General features: G+C 41.5%; 3 protein-coding genes and 1 non-coding gene across 7 annotated transcripts in view; 2 read left to right on the top strand and 2 right to left on the bottom strand.

Moving 5' to 3' along the window:
* tjp1a (tight junction protein 1a) overlaps positions 1 to 2,614 on the bottom strand; it is a 210,931-nt gene extending 208,317 nt beyond the window's left edge. The window contains 1 exon segment of the mRNA XM_042075467.1: positions 1,874 to 2,614. Coding sequence (XP_041931401.1) covers positions 1,874 to 2,384 — 511 coding nt within the window. The 5' untranslated portion in view covers positions 2,385 to 2,614.
* Positions 2,615 to 3,254: 640 nt separating this feature from the next.
* Positions 3,255 to 8,652, top strand: terb2 (telomere repeat binding bouquet formation protein 2). Of its 4 annotated transcripts, none has more exons than XM_042075461.1 (7): positions 3,255 to 3,624; positions 4,440 to 4,521; positions 6,257 to 6,396; positions 6,576 to 6,646; positions 6,918 to 6,979; positions 7,700 to 7,806; positions 8,169 to 8,652. In XM_042075461.1, exons 1-7 carry the CDS (start codon positions 3,561 to 3,563, stop codon positions 8,357 to 8,359), a joined length of 717 nt encoding a protein of 238 aa, XP_041931395.1. In that variant the 5' UTR covers positions 3,255 to 3,560; the 3' UTR covers positions 8,360 to 8,652. The 4 variants fall into 4 exon arrangements, with proteins under 4 accessions (XP_041931395.1, XP_041931396.1, XP_041931398.1 ...); XM_042075462.1 differs by having other exon boundaries at positions 6,924 to 6,979; XM_042075464.1 differs by having other exon boundaries at positions 6,576 to 6,637; positions 6,924 to 6,979.
* Positions 4,671 to 4,743, bottom strand: trnaa-agc. The gene has a single exon. It is a non-coding gene; the product is annotated as a tRNA-Ala (tRNA).
* A 1,156-nt stretch (positions 8,653 to 9,808) lies between the features above and the next one.
* sord (sorbitol dehydrogenase) lies at positions 9,809 to 15,920 on the top strand. Its single transcript, XM_042073583.1, has 9 exons — positions 9,809 to 9,970; positions 10,176 to 10,209; positions 10,787 to 10,951; positions 12,196 to 12,355; positions 12,517 to 12,635; positions 13,382 to 13,447; positions 13,978 to 14,156; positions 14,842 to 14,963; positions 15,155 to 15,920. The coding sequence occupies exons 1-9, from the start codon at positions 9,917 to 9,919 to the stop codon at positions 15,318 to 15,320; spliced, it is 1,065 nt and encodes a 354-aa protein (XP_041929517.1). The 5' UTR covers positions 9,809 to 9,916; the 3' UTR covers positions 15,321 to 15,920.
* Positions 15,921 to 17,500: the final 1,580 nt, after the last annotated feature.

Raw genomic sequence — 17,500 nt, forward strand, 5'->3', positions numbered from 1 at the left:
CCCTCTCAATGGGGGGGAGGTACAGGTCACAAATGAAAGATTAATTTAAGAACAGGAGAAAAGAAAAGCTCGCTGTACCCACATACATTTTGCAAACCTAACAGTTGGTTGCTGCAAGCCAACAATGACGCTTAGTGCCTTTAGAGTGAGAAGCCGAGCAGAACTCGGCTGTGTGGGTGTCAGTAGCAGCGCCTGGGCCTTATCTGGGCCTTACCTGGGCCTAGCGCTCTATCGCTGCTTTGAACAGTGTGGCTTTAGCTGTGATGGAGAGGGCAGGGCAAGACAAGTTTATTTATATAGCATGATAAATAAACTTATTAAAAGCATAAAAGGGCAATAGTTGAAAAAAAAAAGAATTTTAAACTGGCTACAGTTGTGGCCTTTTTGATGTCATCTGAAAGTTGTTTCCAGAGCTGAACTGCATAGCAACCAAAAGCTGCTTTACTATGCTGGGCAAGCACCATGATGCTTCACCGTGAGGGGAACATCTTATAGCGTGAGTCGAGCCGCCAGAGTGACACAAGTCACTGTACAACTACTGCTTGTGTCTAAGTTGCGAATACTTTTTTCATTTGACAATTTTCAAGGTTGTACTGGGGTGCACAGAGCATGACTGGCTCATGGTAGCGACAGAGCAACAACTAGCACAGCCCCATGAGTTTCCTGAAATAATACATGAACTGATGGCATTGCTGAGTTGAATATTTGGATCATAATAGATATATTTGGATAGTACAATAAACCTCCTGTCTGCGTAGACCTGGAACAGAGAATCACCATAGCATCCCATGTCCTCACACTTTATCTCTATATAATTTCCCATATCAAAGTCCTTTCCCAATGCAGCCATACTGTATGTTCCCAACACTGCATTCATTAGATCTCCTCCACCCATTTAGGCTATTATATAAGCATGTTGCTATAGGTATGGTGGTGCTTATACCGCCATATTAGCCTTCAATATTTCCCCATCCAATCATGTGTGGGCTGATCCCTTGAAAGCCATGGGTACAGTACCACTAGACCAATTAGCCAGGTTAAGCTGTCTGTAAGGAGGCCTAAGCCTGCCTCTCCCGGGCATGAGACGCAAAGCTGGTGATTATCACATGTAGCCCAGGAAGCAGCGACCATGTTGGCCTCCAGCAGTGAGGGCAACACATGGTGTTTGTGTTATGGCGACTGGAAGAACAACATTAATGGACTAAACGAAACCTGATGACCTAAAGTGGACAATCTCCAAAACATGGTGATTGGAGGCTGCTAGAGGGCTGATATCACAAGTGGAGAGAGCTATACACTGATAATCTACACACTACGTAGATCTAATCTACAGTTAATCAACAGTTATCACATAGGCTACATCAAGAGTTTAAGCTAATTGTTCAGAAAAATAGATCTTTATGTATTTTCTGTGTATTAATTAATTATTTTTTGTGTTAAACCTTCCACTTCCTACAACTTCATAGATTGCGGATGGTGGATGAATAAAAAAAATCGTTAATTAACTGACTATGACTGAATTATAGCCCTACCACTAGTCTCATTTAATGGGAACTGCAGATAGTACTTCCAACACCAATGTTTAATGTGTATGTCAATCACTAGAAACTTATTTTTTGTTTTGTAACTCTCCCATTAAATTGGCCTCTTTAAACAAAACTGAAATATTTTGACTGTGTCACATCACTTCAACTATGCACACAGCATGTTGTGAATCAAACAAATATTAATGAATGTGCCATATAACAAATATTAATGAATTGAAGACATTACAAAATATCTAACTTATAAGTGTAATTGTAGATGTTTAGCATTTGCCTAATTGCATTTTAATTGTAGACATTTACATGTCTGGATGTAGCATTGCAAATACCTTCATGGTCCAGCAGCAGGCATGTTAGTAGGTGAGGGTTGACTTCCTCCAGTACAGAGCAGAACGCACCAAACGCTGTGGGTCCCTTTGAGGACAGTTGGTCCAGGAAGACCTCAGCCTGCTTCTGGCTGCTCTGATGACCCAGGATCTCCTTGTATTCGCCCAGGGAGAAGACCCTGTGGTAGACCAGGTGCAGGAGCACTTTGTTGACATCCAGCTCCTTCAGGAGTCGCCCCCGGTGCTGTTTCAGTGTCTTGGCCGGCCACTTCTTGCACTTGTTGCTGCTGCTGCCGCCACTGCTGCTGATGTTGTTGTTGTTGCTGCCATTGCAGATTTTTGTTTTCTTGGTCTTGCCAGGTGGCTTTGGAGTGCTATCTTGCGTCCTAGAAAGCCACTTCCTGGTCCCATTCACAAACATTTTTGCTTTGTGTTGCTTTTGTGTGTGTTTGTTAGTTTGTGCGTGTTTCTTCAGCAAGATGATAGTCCTCCAGACAGTATCCAAACAAGACATTCAAATATTTTTCAGTGTGAAGAAGAGCACAAGACTAAAACAGACGAGATTGTGTCCATGCCCTATAATTCAGTCACCTGACGAGCCGGTCTCTGCTGTGAAGTGTGGTCAGTCTGGAGAGGTGTGGGGACAATCTGGACTGGGACTCTAGGATGGGCTGTTCGGCTGGCGGGCTGGCAGGGAGTGATGCTTAGGGTCAGTAAGAGGATTAGACCTCTGCAGACTGGCCGCTATAACACACACACAAAAATACACTCAGTTGTCTTTGATCCAGGCATAGGCTAGCTTGAGACAAAGCAATCTTGCAAATTATTCTATATCTGGCAAAAAATATTACCATACAGATGTGGAGGGAGACAACACGATTTTAGCAGAAAGAAAACAACTACACAGAGGAAAGAAAGTTACCACTGTCTTCAAAACTTGGACTGCCATTGTCATCTATGAAACCATCATGAGTAGCAGCCTACAGCCATGTAGGTCACAATTTCACTAAGGCTAGCTGGTTATTGTATTGAAAATAACTGGATAATGATTTAGGCCTACATTGTTTTGCACACATACACAGCATACACCATCTTATAATCACCATTAGAATAGCCCAAACTAAACAGCCTCATATTCTATCAAACATAACCAAGGAAACAAATGCATAGATGCAATCATAAAAAAATAACATTAGGCCACTTGGCCTTGGTGTTTTTAGTTTAGATGTGCAGGTCTAATCAAATTGACAGTAGGCTAGTTAATTTGTGGCAGGCCCTGGGTAATTATCCGACTAACAATAGGATTAGGGGAGACTCTTTTGTTTCCATCCCTGTATGATGTATTCCGCAACCCCCACCCCCCCCAGACATGCACAACACCCTGGCACTGATTAGAACTATCAGCTGTAGATTGGAATGTAATGCAACTACAACTGGCAGCAGTAGCTAATCAAATGAGCTCATTGGGATATTCCCTAAATGAATTGTCTGTTCCAGTATTATAACCGTAATCAAATAATATTTAGACAGCAGGATTCCTGAAGATTGTTCTCACGATGGTGAGCGAAGTTAAGGAATCAGTTCCTTTATTTAACAGCTAGTCAGGGAACGTTAGCAAGCATTGTTAGCCCAGGTGTTCTAGCACAAGTTTACAGAATTTGAAGTATATGTTTGTTCAACGTCAAGTAATATGTTTAGAAACAAGACAGCGTGGTTTTCCAATAGTGTCAAGAGGGGAATTCGTAGTGTTTGGGGTAAGTAACTTCAACTACAGCTAAATCAGATTAACAGTGAGCTTAATGTGATGTGACCATTGTAGCATGCTAATTAACGTTCTGTTGGCTGTTCATACCACCCCCAATTATCACCACTTTTGTTCAGAAATTCTAAAACAACGATGTTTGTTAACACTTCAAGATAACATTTGCTAAATGAACCTTAATGGGAGCATTTACTGCCTGAAATTAAAATTCCACTGGAGCTCCAAGCATTGTGTACACGCAGCCTTACAACGCGTAAAATGTCATTTTTGGTAGATAGCTAATTTAGATACACCGGTTGCGTTTCTTTAGGAGTCCGCCGTCTTGGTTTATAGAAATTCATGACGAGAATTCTCAGTCTAACCGTTCATGTGCCGTGGAAACGGCGCAAATAGGCGACCCATCAGGCCAGCACTAAACTCTAAGCGTGGTAAACAAAATCGGATATTTCAGGCAGTAAATGCTCCAGTTAAGAACCAAACCAGATTTTGTTCAAATCTACACACCTATGGCTACTGAAAAATGTAAGGTTCATTCAGCAAATGTTATTTTGAAGTGTTAAAAAACATCGTTGTTTTAGAATGTCTAAACAAAAGTGGTGATAATTGGGGGTGTTACGATAAAACAAATGACTGCTTTCAGAACTCTGCTACACTTTTGCTAACGTAACATTAGCCCTTGGTCAAATGAGTCTTGTTTACTTGAAAAATAATTATTGCAGAGTTGATGTGGGAAACATGAACAATGCAGACCAAGCGTATAAGGTGGGTGACATTACTTATGCCAGTTGTTTCCCGCCTGTGTTCCAGTTCGTGAAGGAGGGCACATTGTTGCCTGGAGGAGGGCATCTTACCTGTTCAGTGATGATGCCTCATGCCCGGACACCCACAGGTTAACAACCTTCAATTAACTTCCTAACTTCGTGCGGTACTTGCATCTCACGTGTTGATAGGCTTAGACGTAAATGCAGTTTGATGTGCTATATCTGTCTAAAATATTACATGTAGTAGGCCTATGGCAAGTGATGTGAAAAGGTTCATTGGAGAATGCGGGCATCGATCCCGCTACCTCTCGCATGCTAAGCGAGCGCTCTACCATTTGAGCTAATTCCCCGTTGCAGCATCCAGCGTTGAGCTGAAAACTACAGCTAAATCAGATTAACAGTGAGCTTAATGTGACGTGACCGTTGTTAAAGTTAACATGTTTTGTTGGCTGTTAGGTAGCATAGCACAATTCCTGTTTGTCAAATCAAATTGCGGAAATAGCGCCCAAGTAGCAAACAAAATTACGTTTGCAAAATTGCATTGCTCACAAATGAAGTTGTTGAAGATCTTCACCCAAATGCAGTGGTGGAGGAAGTACTGAAACTCAGTACTTAAGTACAAATACACAGAATATTTACTTTAGTAAAAGTAAAAGTACCACAATGACAACCCTACTTAAGTAAAAGTAAAAGTACCTGCTTTTAAATGTACTTTAAGTATTAAAAGTAAAAGTATTTGCATAATGATTTATTCTCTCAATCTATATTCTAAAAAAATCAGTATGGGCTGTGGCATTTTAATTAAGATAGTTTTAGGTTATACTCGACTAGATAGTTTTAAGCTAATGCAATTGTGCTTACCATCTGTGGCCCAGTTTACATTCTGACCTACAATTCTAGAGACTGTAGGCCTAATTCTGGTTATCTAGGGTGATCTGATGAGTATCATTCAGCAAAACACGAGAGCCTGAAGTTTAACGGGGTAGACAAGGGAAACGTCGGGTGGATCGTAATGCCAATTCTGCTGATTGAACAGACAATTTGCTGAGTCTTTATGATTAGGTTCATTAGTTTCACTTGCGCAGACTCACATAGACATTGAATGAGCGCTCACATTAGTACTAGGCTACCCCCCAATTGTAGGCTATGCTTCTTTTTTCGGCTAGCGGTTCTATAACAGTCTACCATTCATTTGTGCCGCAAATGATCAGACGTGTGACACAAGCATGGGCATAGCCTGTAACTTCGCTGATCCGCGGATAGCAATCTCATCGGAGTGGAGGCCCTAACACTGCAGATAACAGACAGAGAAAGGCACAGAACACAGTTGCATGTCCAGTGTAGCCATGGGTCTGTTGAATATAGCCTACCGAATGCAGATGGCTACAAGCTCACGCTTTGCCTGGTCTAGACTAGAAATTATGTTTCAAAGATTTAGAAGCTGGGCACGTATCCAGAATCTTTGGTAGCAACCCCGCCCCTGGTAAAACAAACGTGTTTGTCAGAGAGAAAAGAAAACTGATCATAAAATGTATCGTAAAAAGGAACGATGGTGTTGTAGAAATGTAGCGGAGTAAAAGTACAGATAATTGCTGTAAAATGTAACAAAGTAAAAGTCAAAAGTATGCGCTATAAATTCTACTTAAGTAAAGTACAAATACGTGGAAAATTTACTTAAGTAGCCTACAGTAGCGAAGTATTTGTAGGCCTACTTCGTTACATTCCACCACTGCCCAAATGCCAGAAAAGTGACTTTTTATGTCTGCCTGTCTACATCTTTGTATAATTGTAAACTTGTGTGTTTGTTTGTTTGTGCGCGTGTGTTGTGTGTGTCTCTGTGTGTCTGTGTGTGTGTGTGTGTAGAATATTTTTGAGCAGAGAGTATTTGGAAGGCGAATTGACTGTTTTCCACAGTTCTTTTATCACTGTGTGTGATGTGCGTCAGAGTGTGAAGTCTGTGCCCATCGGACACTATGTGCTTCCACCAGTACCTGTCCAGCAAGGTATAGAGTCGCAAGCAGTTCTCTTCACTCTGTTTCATGATTAAGCCACTCAAATCTGAAATATTCAAGGAAAATAACCTAGACAGTTGAATAGTTAGCCTAGTACAAAGCATATTGATTTGCCCAAATCCACACGTTTGGGTGTTCACATGTGTGTGTGTGCCTGTGTGTGTTCCCAGAGGTCAAAGCAAAGATCGGTAGATTCATATGGGAGCAAGAAGACCTCACAGAAGGGACTGAGGTGCAGGAGGTTGATTGGAATGCTGCTCTCATCATCATTGCATACCTAGCTGCTACACAAAATGGATCCACTCATATCTAAACTCAATTTATATTGTTTTATTATCTGTATTATTGCCAGTGAATATCTGTATGTTGTCTGTATATTACCCATTGAGTAATAGTAAGTAGGCTATTGCGTAACCAATGCTCAAAATTCATTGCCAAATTCAGAGAAATCATTCGGACAGTCGTTTTGTAATGTTTTACAGTTTTATGTTTATCAGGGTTCACTTTCTCAGTTACAGAGTCAGAGAAGAGGCCATGGAGATAGTGCAGCTTCTAAGCAAAGGAGTGAAATGAGGTGTGTGCCATTGTCAACAGGTTCCTGTTGTCATCACCTGACATTACCACTAGATGTCGCCATTGTTACAGGATAATATTGTTCTTCTGTTATTTTTGTGTACATGATCATGCAGATCATGCAGGAGAGTTTTTAAGCAATTTATTTAGCATTATAAGTGAATTGCTTATGTTATTGGTTATATAACTCAATTCAGGAGTCTAAAGTATGTGGTTTAATGACAAACATGGTTACGTGAGTAAGTAGTAAATCGCAGATGTTATTTTAGAAAACATTATCTTCTGGACATTTACCACTTACACCAAATAATTTAACCAGGTTCGTCTCTAAACCACACATCTGGAATACCAAGATAGAACAGGTTGCTAACAACGAATGCCATGGGTTTGATGCACAGGGAAAACTCATCTGTACTGTTAGGCGGGGATCACATTAGCCAGCAGCAAGCGGCAGGTTTCCTATTGTTCTCTATGGTTCGGCAGCGGAATGGTGGCAACGCTGGTGTAACACTAGCGTTGAACAAGCTGAGCGTTTAACTTTCAAAGCGCAACGCGACGTATTCAATTGTCAGTTCAGGCAAACCGTTTTGTGTTCCTTAGGAACGAGATAGAACTTATTATGGTCTGAGCGTTGCGTAACGCTTGCTGCTGGCCAGTGTGATCCCCGCCTAACAGTAACAGTTATAGTATTGTTTGTGTGTCCCCCCCACTCCATGGGAAGCGTGGACAAGATCCTCATGAGTCTGGACGAGCTGCTGATGGCCTCAGGGCGGGAGGACGCCGCATGCTGTGAGGTGCAGCACTACCCCGTCAACAACATGGTCTCAGGTGTGTTCACAGGTGGAGAACTCTCACGAGAAGAAAACAATCATTATATAGAATAATAATTGTACTTGTTAAGTAAAAACTAATATTAGTATAATGCATGTGTATTGGAGTTGAGTGTTAGAGTCAGACACAAAGATCAGAAGTAAGACTTATAGTATAACAGATATATTTATTTACAGATGCCTCAGTGTAACCTATACAGATAATGTAAATATTAAAACATCTTAATATAAACTAGAGTTAAACCAGTTTTTTTCTTTCTAATTAAAATGATTTGTAACTATTTTTCCCTGTACCAAGCTCCCTTGACAAATGTAGTCTTGAGTGGACGATGTTTGACAGGAAGTATTCTGCCCTGGCAGGATATGTGGCCTTAGACCAGCTGAAGAGGTACAACGGGGAGCTGCACGACTTCCTTCCTGGTCAGGGGGGCTACTCCGTCAGCGTCCGCAGCAAGAGATGTCACCTCACAGCAGGACATCCACAAGACTGGGCCAAAAAAGTAGCAAAATTGCCTCCAAGAGAGTCTCCCACAAGCTCTGACAAGATGTAAGATTTCTGACCTAATCTGCTGTGAAGGTCTTAGCACTTGCAGATGGTACAGTAAACATAGTGTATCTACATGTCTACTTGGTATGGTTCAATGATCGATTTCCATAGCATATTTTAAAACTGGTGAGAGCGATGTATTTTCAGTATTGTCTGATTCATATTTTTTAATTCTTTAAAAGAAAGGGGGGGAGGATCAGACATTTGTTTTAGTCATGTGAATACAATTATATTGTAACCACCAAAATATGGAAATATCCTAGTCACATTAAATAAAATGCTTGTTTTGTTTTATCAGCCCTTGTTGTTTTACTAAATTGTTGACAGTTTATTACAGCAAGAGCTACATTATACATATAAAGATGTAATTGCTATAGTCTAATATTAGGGGGAAGTTTTAGTTCATACATAGTTTATTATTTACCTGTGTGAACAGTGATGAGAGTGTTGTTTCACTGGGAGAAGAGGTAGTGTTAGTCATCCCCTCACCTCATGATGGCCCGTGCTTCACTAGTTACAGTGACTGTTAATATTACACCCCAAACATGTCAACATGAGGTCAACAACAACTACATCATGCCAAGTCAGCTCCAGATCATTTACATTTGGTGGTTTATTATAGTTTTAGCAAGTGCTTCTGTCAAAAGCAGCTGAATGTAGGTTTATATCACACATGTTCCTCTAACTACCTGTACCAGGCTATAGTTGGTATTCTGGGCCAAATGGGAAAGTTACTAAAGGAATACACGGTGCATTGATGGAAATCAACAGGTACTGTGACAGTCCGCTCCAAAATGAGTTTGTGATTCTCCATTCCTGCTGGAACATATTCCACACTATGTACTATGTAAATTACCCCTTGGGGATAAATAAAGTGTTTTTGAATTTAATTGAACACACAACTGAAGAGCTGCCCGTTTCTGACATTACAAGCACTTGAAGTATAGTATTATATCACGTATACCCTTTATTTTCCCACCTTCCACTGGTTGTGGCTAAAGACATACCACACACTGCAAGGCCAACAGTTTAATATGTAGTTAGGCAAACAAAGGAACTTGCGGCATATGCACCTTTTTTGGCTTTTAATGCACACGATTTGACTGATTCAGCCATCTTTTTGTATCTTCACCATGACTGCACAATTTTAACCAGTGTAAAATGAGATTTGGAAAACGCCTCCATCACAAACTTTGGTATGGTGCACATGTTACACATGTGAACCAAGGGGAGGGTTCCAAGTCCACAGGTCGCTCGTCAGAGTCGGTTGAAATTATTCATTATAATGTTTCGTTCACCAGTGTTGTTTTTTATGCGCATGATATACCAGATTAGTGTTTAATAAAACCTGACTGACTTAAGACAGAAAATACAGTACTGAACTATCCGCTTTGTTTAGAAATCAGATACCACTGTTTGCGCAGCGTTGAGGTTCGTGAACACAAGCAAGGAAAAGCAGGAAGTGAGTGCGATGACACTTGTCCTGCTGGTTTGGTGCACGAGTTTGCAGATTCAGCTAACGGAGTTGGTGTTATTCTCAACTGACTACTATTGAGTAAAAATGGATAAAACTAACCTTTCAGTGGTGCTGCATTCCAAAGGCGATCTGAGACTGGTAAGTCAACGCTGAACACTGCCGCCAGTGAATCATTGGTTTTGTTTTGATTAGCAAAATATATGCCATTGCTATTTAGGATGGAATGTGTGTGTACATCCTGTGACAAAGTGCATTAAAGTAACCTAGCAAGTTATGTTATGTTAGCATGCAATGCAAACCATCGTGGTCACTGTCTAAGCAGTTTAATGCACATTGTTTGCAGGAACATCGACCAATACCTGAACCAGGACCAAATGGTAGGTGCATTAATTTCGTCCACCGAGCTGGAACCGTGCCGTTATGAATTATGATAGCCTATTGTGCAAAAGGGCAAGGCACTTTAGACTATGACATATCATAGATATGAAAGAACGCAACAAAGTCCCCTTTGTAGATTGAAAATTGTCCAACTCAGAACTCAGGTGGCAAAAACATAACAAATGTGAATCAAGTTCTATGGAGTGATAGAAAGAATGGAACAAGTCCATGTCATCAAAGTTATCCAAGCAAGTTATCCGAAATACTTTAACAACAACCTATCTGCTATAGGCATGCAAGACTCATGTAGCCTAGTATAGGCAAAGTAATGCTGTTTTTGAAGACACAGGGAGCTGCACCAGATATTGATTTGATTTGTGTTTGTTTTTTTGTTTACTGCACTTAACATGTTATTTACCACCATACAGAATTTAATCATTAGTGGCTAAACATTTGCACAGAACTGTATATTGGCATAATAGCCTAACTGCATATTCTTCACTTCTTAATAAGGTCAGTGTTTAAACTGCAACTTGCTACTTTAAATGTGATTGATCTCCATTCTAATCCGTACAGAGGTGTTACTGCAGATGCACTCTGTGGGGATCTGCGGATCCGATGTCCACTACTGGCAGAACGGACGAATTGGAGACTTTGTGGTGAAGAAGCCCATGGTTCTCGGGCATGAGGCGTCCGGCCGGGTCGTCAAGGTGGGTTCGGACGTCACTCACCTCAAACCAGGTAAGTAGCGGAGTAGTCCTACAGAGAGATTTGGTTTAGAGTATGAGAGGTTTAAGTGTGATGCGAAAATTACAAACTACTACAATAGAACTAATACAATACAGATTTCTACAGTTCCACTTCTGTGATGTTCTATAGGCTACCTCTGTAAAATCCTCCTTACCCGCAGCAGGGTTTCTCAACGGGGGGGCGTTCGTACAACCTAGGGGGGCGCTGGGAACGTGAGAGGTTTTTTTTTTTTTTTTTTTTTTGGTGCAAAAATAGGCTACCTGAAATAAATAGGCTATTTTTTCATTCATGGGTTTCAAACCCCTCTACCGTCCCAGCTACATTTTACTGTTTATCTATGCTCAGTGGTCATACAGTGCAGTTTGGGCCTGCACACGCCCGGACTCACGTCCCCCAGCCCTGCTCGCTGTTGTTCTGCAGCTGCTCTGAGCGTAGTGTCCACGAAAAGACCGTTGCTAATCAAATACGAAATATATATAGGCCTAAACAGGCCTCACGCGCGGAATCTGTTTTGTGATTGTTTTTTGTCCATGATAAAATGACACGTCTCGTTGCCTACATTTAATGTTCCTATTGATTTAAAGAAAAAAATCATTACAACCAATGCTGATGTAGTGTTTTTTTTTACCCAACCAGTCTCCTATTGCTTCCAACAGTGGGCTGCTTAATAATAAAATAGGGATTTTCTTATAATTCCAGAAGAAACCAAAACAGCACAGAAATGTGCTCGTTTTTTATTTAAGCAATATAGCATGAGCGTGAGTGGCCTATAGCCTACCTGGGGGTGTAGTTTTTTTTAATTTTTTTTATTGTGTGTGTGTGGGGGGGGGGGGGGGGGGGGGGGGTTGCCAGAGGATCAAAGTAAGGTCAGGGGGGCGTTTGCTCAAAAAAGGTTGAGAACCACTGCGCTATAGTGTTCCTATAGTAGGCCTACAGTCTAATATTACTTAATATTATAAGATTCCTATAGTTTTTTTTTGTAAAGGATGGGCTGGGAGGCGAGCATTAAGTTTGTTTGGTAACACTTAACATGAACCCTAACCCTAACCCTAATCCTAACCTCTAACCCTAAACCTAACCCTAACTTGTTATGACAAAAACCGAATGTCACTTAATAACAGAAGCGTTATGTCATAAATGTTTATGACTTGTTTATGACACGTTCATGACAGTGTCATGCCACTCTTATGTCGATACTGTCAAGTAAAGTGTAACCGTTTTTCCCCTACCTTCAGGGGACAGAGTTGCGGTAGAGCCCGGTGTGCCCCGGGAAATGGACGAGTTCTTCAAGTCAGGACGCTACAATCTTTCCCCAACAATATTCTTCTGCGCCACACCCCCCGACGATGGCAACCTTTGCCGATACTACAAACACAGTGCCAACTTCTGTTACAAGTAAGTTCCTCAATCTGTCCCTGCACTGTCCTCTAACCGGAATGCCTTTGACCGTGTCATGCCAAAGTCTAGTCTAAGAGTGAAGCATTGAGAATTGACACTGCTGTGTTATGCTGATGATTGAGAATGGTGGTAATCAGTGTTGCTCACCTCCCCTGCAGGTTGCCCGATAACGTAACGTTTGAGGAAGGAGCGTTGATTGAGCCCCTGTCTGTGGGCATTCACGCCTGCAGCAGAGCCGGGGTGGCCTTGGGGAGTACTGTGCTCGTCTGTGGGGCAGGTAGGACCTCGAAAGGGCCGTTCACAACAGGAATCATAAGATAACTGAAACTATAGTGATATAACGACTATAAAGGTAAACTATACAGATAACTATCAATAAAGTATCTATCTATCTATCTATCTATCTATCTATCAGTCTCTCCTCATGTTGATGAATGTGATGGCTAAAATTTAATGGATTCTGACTGGCTCTAAGCTTTTTATCGTTCTCAAAATCACTCTCAAAGTGATCCCCAACTAAATCGTTGTTCATGTCGGTATTGTTATAGTTTATGTGTGGACGTCATTCATATTACCTAAAGCAATACTTTCTTACTGTTGTCATAAGTTATCGCTCCTGGTGTGAACGACCCTTAACCCTTAAAGGTGTAGGTTTTTGAACGTTCTAAGTTCCGCAACAATTGAAGGTTCTAAAATTCTATGTTGAATTCAATGAACCCAGATATTCTTTAGAACGTTCATTTCTCAACATTCCTGTCACACCAGTGTGACGGTACTCCTTTAAGGGTTAATAAGAGGGCAAGAGCTACCTCTGTCACTATTAGCGAAACAGCTATTCAGGTCAAGTGTGAGTTTGTCCGTTTTTGGTGGCTATTATAAAGGCCTCACACATGCACACAACTAAGCTGCAAACCCAATGGACTACATTTAATCACAAGCTTTGTTTACAAATATACCGGACATTTATTTCATGGGGAAATGTGGACCATATAACCCTCAGGTCTCCTCATATCTCTTGCACAGGCCCCATTGGTCTGGTGTGTCTGTTGGCGGCGAAAGCCATGGGAGCCTCTCAGGTTGTCATAACTGGTGAGTGGAGCAGCATTGGGCCTCTTCAGTTGCAACTTTAACTGTAACTTACAACAGTCTGTTGTTAATGTGGTTGTGTAATATAAAGAGAGTGTGGTTTTTTTCTAGCAATCCTATTACTCTGCAGCCATAGTTTCTGCTTCTGACAACAGCCATGACATCTACATCACTTTGTATTTGTGTGTTTAGCCGAGGGATGGGCGAGATAAACTGAAAAATAAAATATATCACTATATTGGTAATATCCATGGTAGGGTTTTTTTTTTTGTGGTAACGAAATGAAAATTTTACCATTTAACACCAGTCATCTTTTCTTTGCCACAGTCACATCTGCATACAGTCTTGAGAGCCAAAAAAAATAAAACTCCAATACAGTAGTTTAAAGTGGTTAAGTTAAAAATTATAATTAGAATTTTATTCAGAAATGACTGTAAAATTCCAGTAAACTTACTGGATCATAGCATGGTAATTACTGTATCATAGACGATACGCTACGACTCACTCCTGATGTGCCCTGTTTGTGTGGTCAGACCTTTCGTTGGAGAGGCTCTCCATGGCGAAGGAGCTGGGGGCGGACTTCCCTCTGGAGGTGAAGAGGGAGGACACAGCGGAGCAGCTGGCTAAGAAGGTTGAGGGGTTGCTGGGGGACCAGCCCCACGTCACCATTGAGTGTACCGGCGTCCAGAGCAGCGTGCAGACTGCCATCTACGTGAGTCAGATCCCCATGATGCTGATGAATATGTAGTGGTAGCCATTTGGTACGAAGCTGGGGCGCGTTTCCCAAAATCATAGTTTTGTAACTAAGTTAGCAACTTTGTTGGTTACAATGCAATTTCCCATTGCCAACCAACTAAGCTGCTAACAGGTAGCAACTATGGTTTTGGAAAACGCACCCCAGGGCAGTATGTACGTTGTGTAAACCTCCCTGCGGACGCCTTAAAAGATGTGCTAGTGAGAGATGCCACGCACATCCCCACGCATGGGGCCAGAGCTGTGTGCGAAGACGTGTTCAGCCAGTCAGTGGTGAAATATATAAATAAAAATCACCAGCTTTGATTTGATTGTACAGACTGGCTTGAATAAGCCTGATTTAAAGGTACTGTAAGCAAATCAAAGCAGCAATATCTCCTCACGATCCACTAGCTCTCTATTCTGTGAGTACATTGTGAAAAAGGAACGGTCTACAGTACCTTTAAATCAGGCGTAATCAGCCAGTCAGTGGTGAAATAAATACATAAAAATCACCAGGCCACCTGTGTCTGTGCGTGATGTGCGTGCGTGCGTGTGTGCGTGTGCGTGCGTGCGTGTTTGTGCGTGTGCGTGTGCGTGTGTGTGTGTGTGTGCGCGTGCGTGTGTGTGCGTGTGTGTGTGTGGGCGTGTTTGTCCTGTCCTAGGCCACGCGCCCTGGGGGTGTGGTGGTGCTGGTGGGGATGGGGGCGGAGATGACCACAGTCCCCCTCCTCAACGCGGCGGTCAGAGAGGTGGACATCAGAGGGGTGTTCCGCTACTGCAACACGTAAGAAACATGCCCCCTTACTCTTTACCAAGACCCTGTTACCCCATTTCCCCACAGTTTCACTCACCTTTAGAGGTATACTGTATTTTCATGAGCAGCTGCTTTTGAGCAAGAAGCGCCTTTACCTACCCACTTTAAAGAGATGCTGCTAAGAAATGGAATTTCTCTCTGTCTCTCTCTCTCTCCCCCAGTTGGCCCATGGCCATCTCAATGCTGGCTTCTAAGAAGGTGAACGTGGCGCCACTGGTGACGCACCGTTTCCCCCTGGAGCAGGCCGTGCAGGCTTTCGAGACCACCCGCCAGGGCCTCGGCGTCAAGGTCATGCTCAAGTGCGACGAAAACGACCAGAACCCCTGAACTTCCCTGAGGACAACCCCCTCACCTGGAAACAACCTCTGACCTCACACCTGAGGAGAACTCTACAGTCCATCCCCCTGTCCAGCGTAGGCACCACTGACAGGCCCGCTGCTACAGCAGAGCCACATGAGAAGCCATAACTAGTCATATTGTAATTGTGAATAAACAGAGAGCGAATGTCTATACAGCAATGAGATCAGTGTTACGCTGTTTGAAACACTACTGAAGAGCTTAGGGTTTGAATTCAAGCAGTTATAACACTTGATTCAGGTTGAGGGTAATAAGTGATATCAAAATAGGCAAGTTTTTAATGGAGTTAATAATAATTTCTCATGTGAGCACTTGTGTTGTCCCCTCAAAACGTGGGTAATTGAGTTTCTTATTACAAGCCAATTCTATTAGAAATTCATTATGTTTTTATAACAATAATTTCAAGCCATAAAACGGCAATGATTTGTGAATAATTTATAACTACTGCCTTTCATCTTTCTTGAGTATAAGTAGAATAAGTATACTTCAGAGAAAAGCTTTTTGATATTTTTGTGATCATGTAACAGAAAAGTCAATCGCAAGTCAATTAAAGTCTCCCCCTACATCCTTCACCGTAGTCATTTCCATGGTATCCAACTGGATGTCATTTCTCAGTTGTAAGTTTAAGGGGAAATTCATCCATAAACTAATTACAGTCTCTCCTTATTAGTTGTACTGTCTCCTGTTAAACTGGTTGCATAATGCTGGGACTATAGGTAATGAGGTCTTTATGGTCTGTAATGAGGTCTTTATGAACAGTACTCTACAATGACAAAATACAATGTGTTTGCCAGTCGAAATAAGTGAAATAAGTCAAGCAAGAATGTCTTGGGCATGATAGATAGATATATGGGTCATGTAGACAGCAAGACTTCATAAGGAAGTTGCACTCATGACTTTCTAGAGTTGGTCTATTGTGTAACCCCTGTAACCCCATGTTTTATCCGATTATGAGGTGTTTCCTCATTTGATGCTTGTACCTCTGCATTGTGACCACCAGGTGGAGCTAGCTCATTTCAAACAGACTCCTCCCAATTTCCATAGGCTTAATTTTTGGTTACATTAACTGGGTCTTTAAATTGTACAGTGTCTATTTCTCTGTAACTTAAAAAAAAAAAAAAGCTCAATGATATATATTGCAGCCATCTACAGATTTCGGTCTGCCACTGGGACAATGCCAATGCCTTTCTGAAGTTCTAAAAGTTAAGAAATGTTTTCAACTAAAAAGTGCTCGGAGAGGCCGCAAAATGCTCATTAAAAAGGACGCCGGGTGCAGCATAGCCGCATACCTCCTCCATCTCCTCAATGAGAAACGAGATTAAGCCAGTATGTTATTTTACATTTTATTTGTTATTTTTGACATAATGATGTCTTTAAACTCACATGCAGACAGCTAGTAATGATAATGTACCGTTAGTTTTCAGAGTTTACATCTTCATATAAGACATTTTGCAGTGTTTTAAAAGCATTACTCTCCTGTAAGGCTTTCCATCACAGTGTGGTACCCATATTGCCAAACGTCAATCCAAACGTCCGTTCTGTGATGAGGATGTTCCCCAAGAGTAACAGTGGAGTAGAGATGAGCACACAACACGAGATGAAACTGACTTTTTATGTACAGACATTCCAATACTGCTTAAGGTGTCCAAAGAAACAAAAAAAACAAAACATCATTTTCCTTAAACAACACAGTTACATTCACCATGGACTTGCCTGGTCGCACACACTCACACACACACATACGCACAAGAACCGACATTGCACACATAAAAAATAAACTTTGCAGTTACACATTTGATGTTCCATTGTTTCTGTTTTTTTCCTCGTTATTTCTTGTTTGTTTTGTTTTTAAAAGAAATTAATTTACAGTACATATGGTAACATTTTAGACATTTTTTTTTTTTTTATGTTATTACAATAAGCCAGGAGCTGTCTGGTGTGTGTACACATAATGGCACGTAAAACGCGTTGCACTGCGCACATCGTACACACAGCTTATGATTCCCGCAAAACAATGAAAGAGGACCCATTAAACATCTGTTCCATTGGTAATGCCCAAAAGAAAGGAAGAGAGCTTCTGGAATGGAACACGGCCCTTTTGGAAACACATTCTTTAGAGTTCTGTACACCAGTTCAAAGATGAATGATCT

This window comes from Alosa sapidissima, chromosome 20, assembly GCF_018492685.1.
Source record: "Alosa sapidissima isolate fAloSap1 chromosome 20, fAloSap1.pri, whole genome shotgun sequence".
NCBI lineage: Eukaryota > Metazoa > Chordata > Actinopteri > Clupeiformes > Clupeidae > Alosa > Alosa sapidissima.

What these genes read in the sequence shown, in the direction of transcription:
- terb2 (XM_042075461.1), top strand. Translation starts at nt 3,561, where the DNA reads ATGTTTAGAAACAAGACAGCGTGGTTTTCCAATAGTGTCAAGAGGGGA. An exon ending in TCATGCCCGGACACCCACAG is followed by an intron (nt 4,522 to 6,256) that starts GTTAACAACCTT and finishes GTGTGTGTGTAG; the next exon opens with AATATTTTTGAGCAGAGAGT. An exon ending in ACCAGTACCTGTCCAGCAAG is followed by an intron (nt 6,397 to 6,575) that starts GTATAGAGTCGC and finishes GTGTGTTCCCAG; the next exon opens with AGGTCAAAGCAAAGATCGGT.
- sord (XM_042073583.1), top strand. Translation starts at nt 9,917, where the DNA reads ATGGATAAAACTAACCTTTCAGTGGTGCTGCATTCCAAAGGCGATCTG. An exon ending in ACCTGAACCAGGACCAAATG is followed by an intron (nt 10,210 to 10,786) that starts GTAGGTGCATTA and finishes TAATCCGTACAG; the next exon opens with AGGTGTTACTGCAGATGCAC. An exon ending in AGTGCCAACTTCTGTTACAA is followed by an intron (nt 12,356 to 12,516) that starts GTAAGTTCCTCA and finishes CCTCCCCTGCAG; the next exon opens with GTTGCCCGATAACGTAACGT.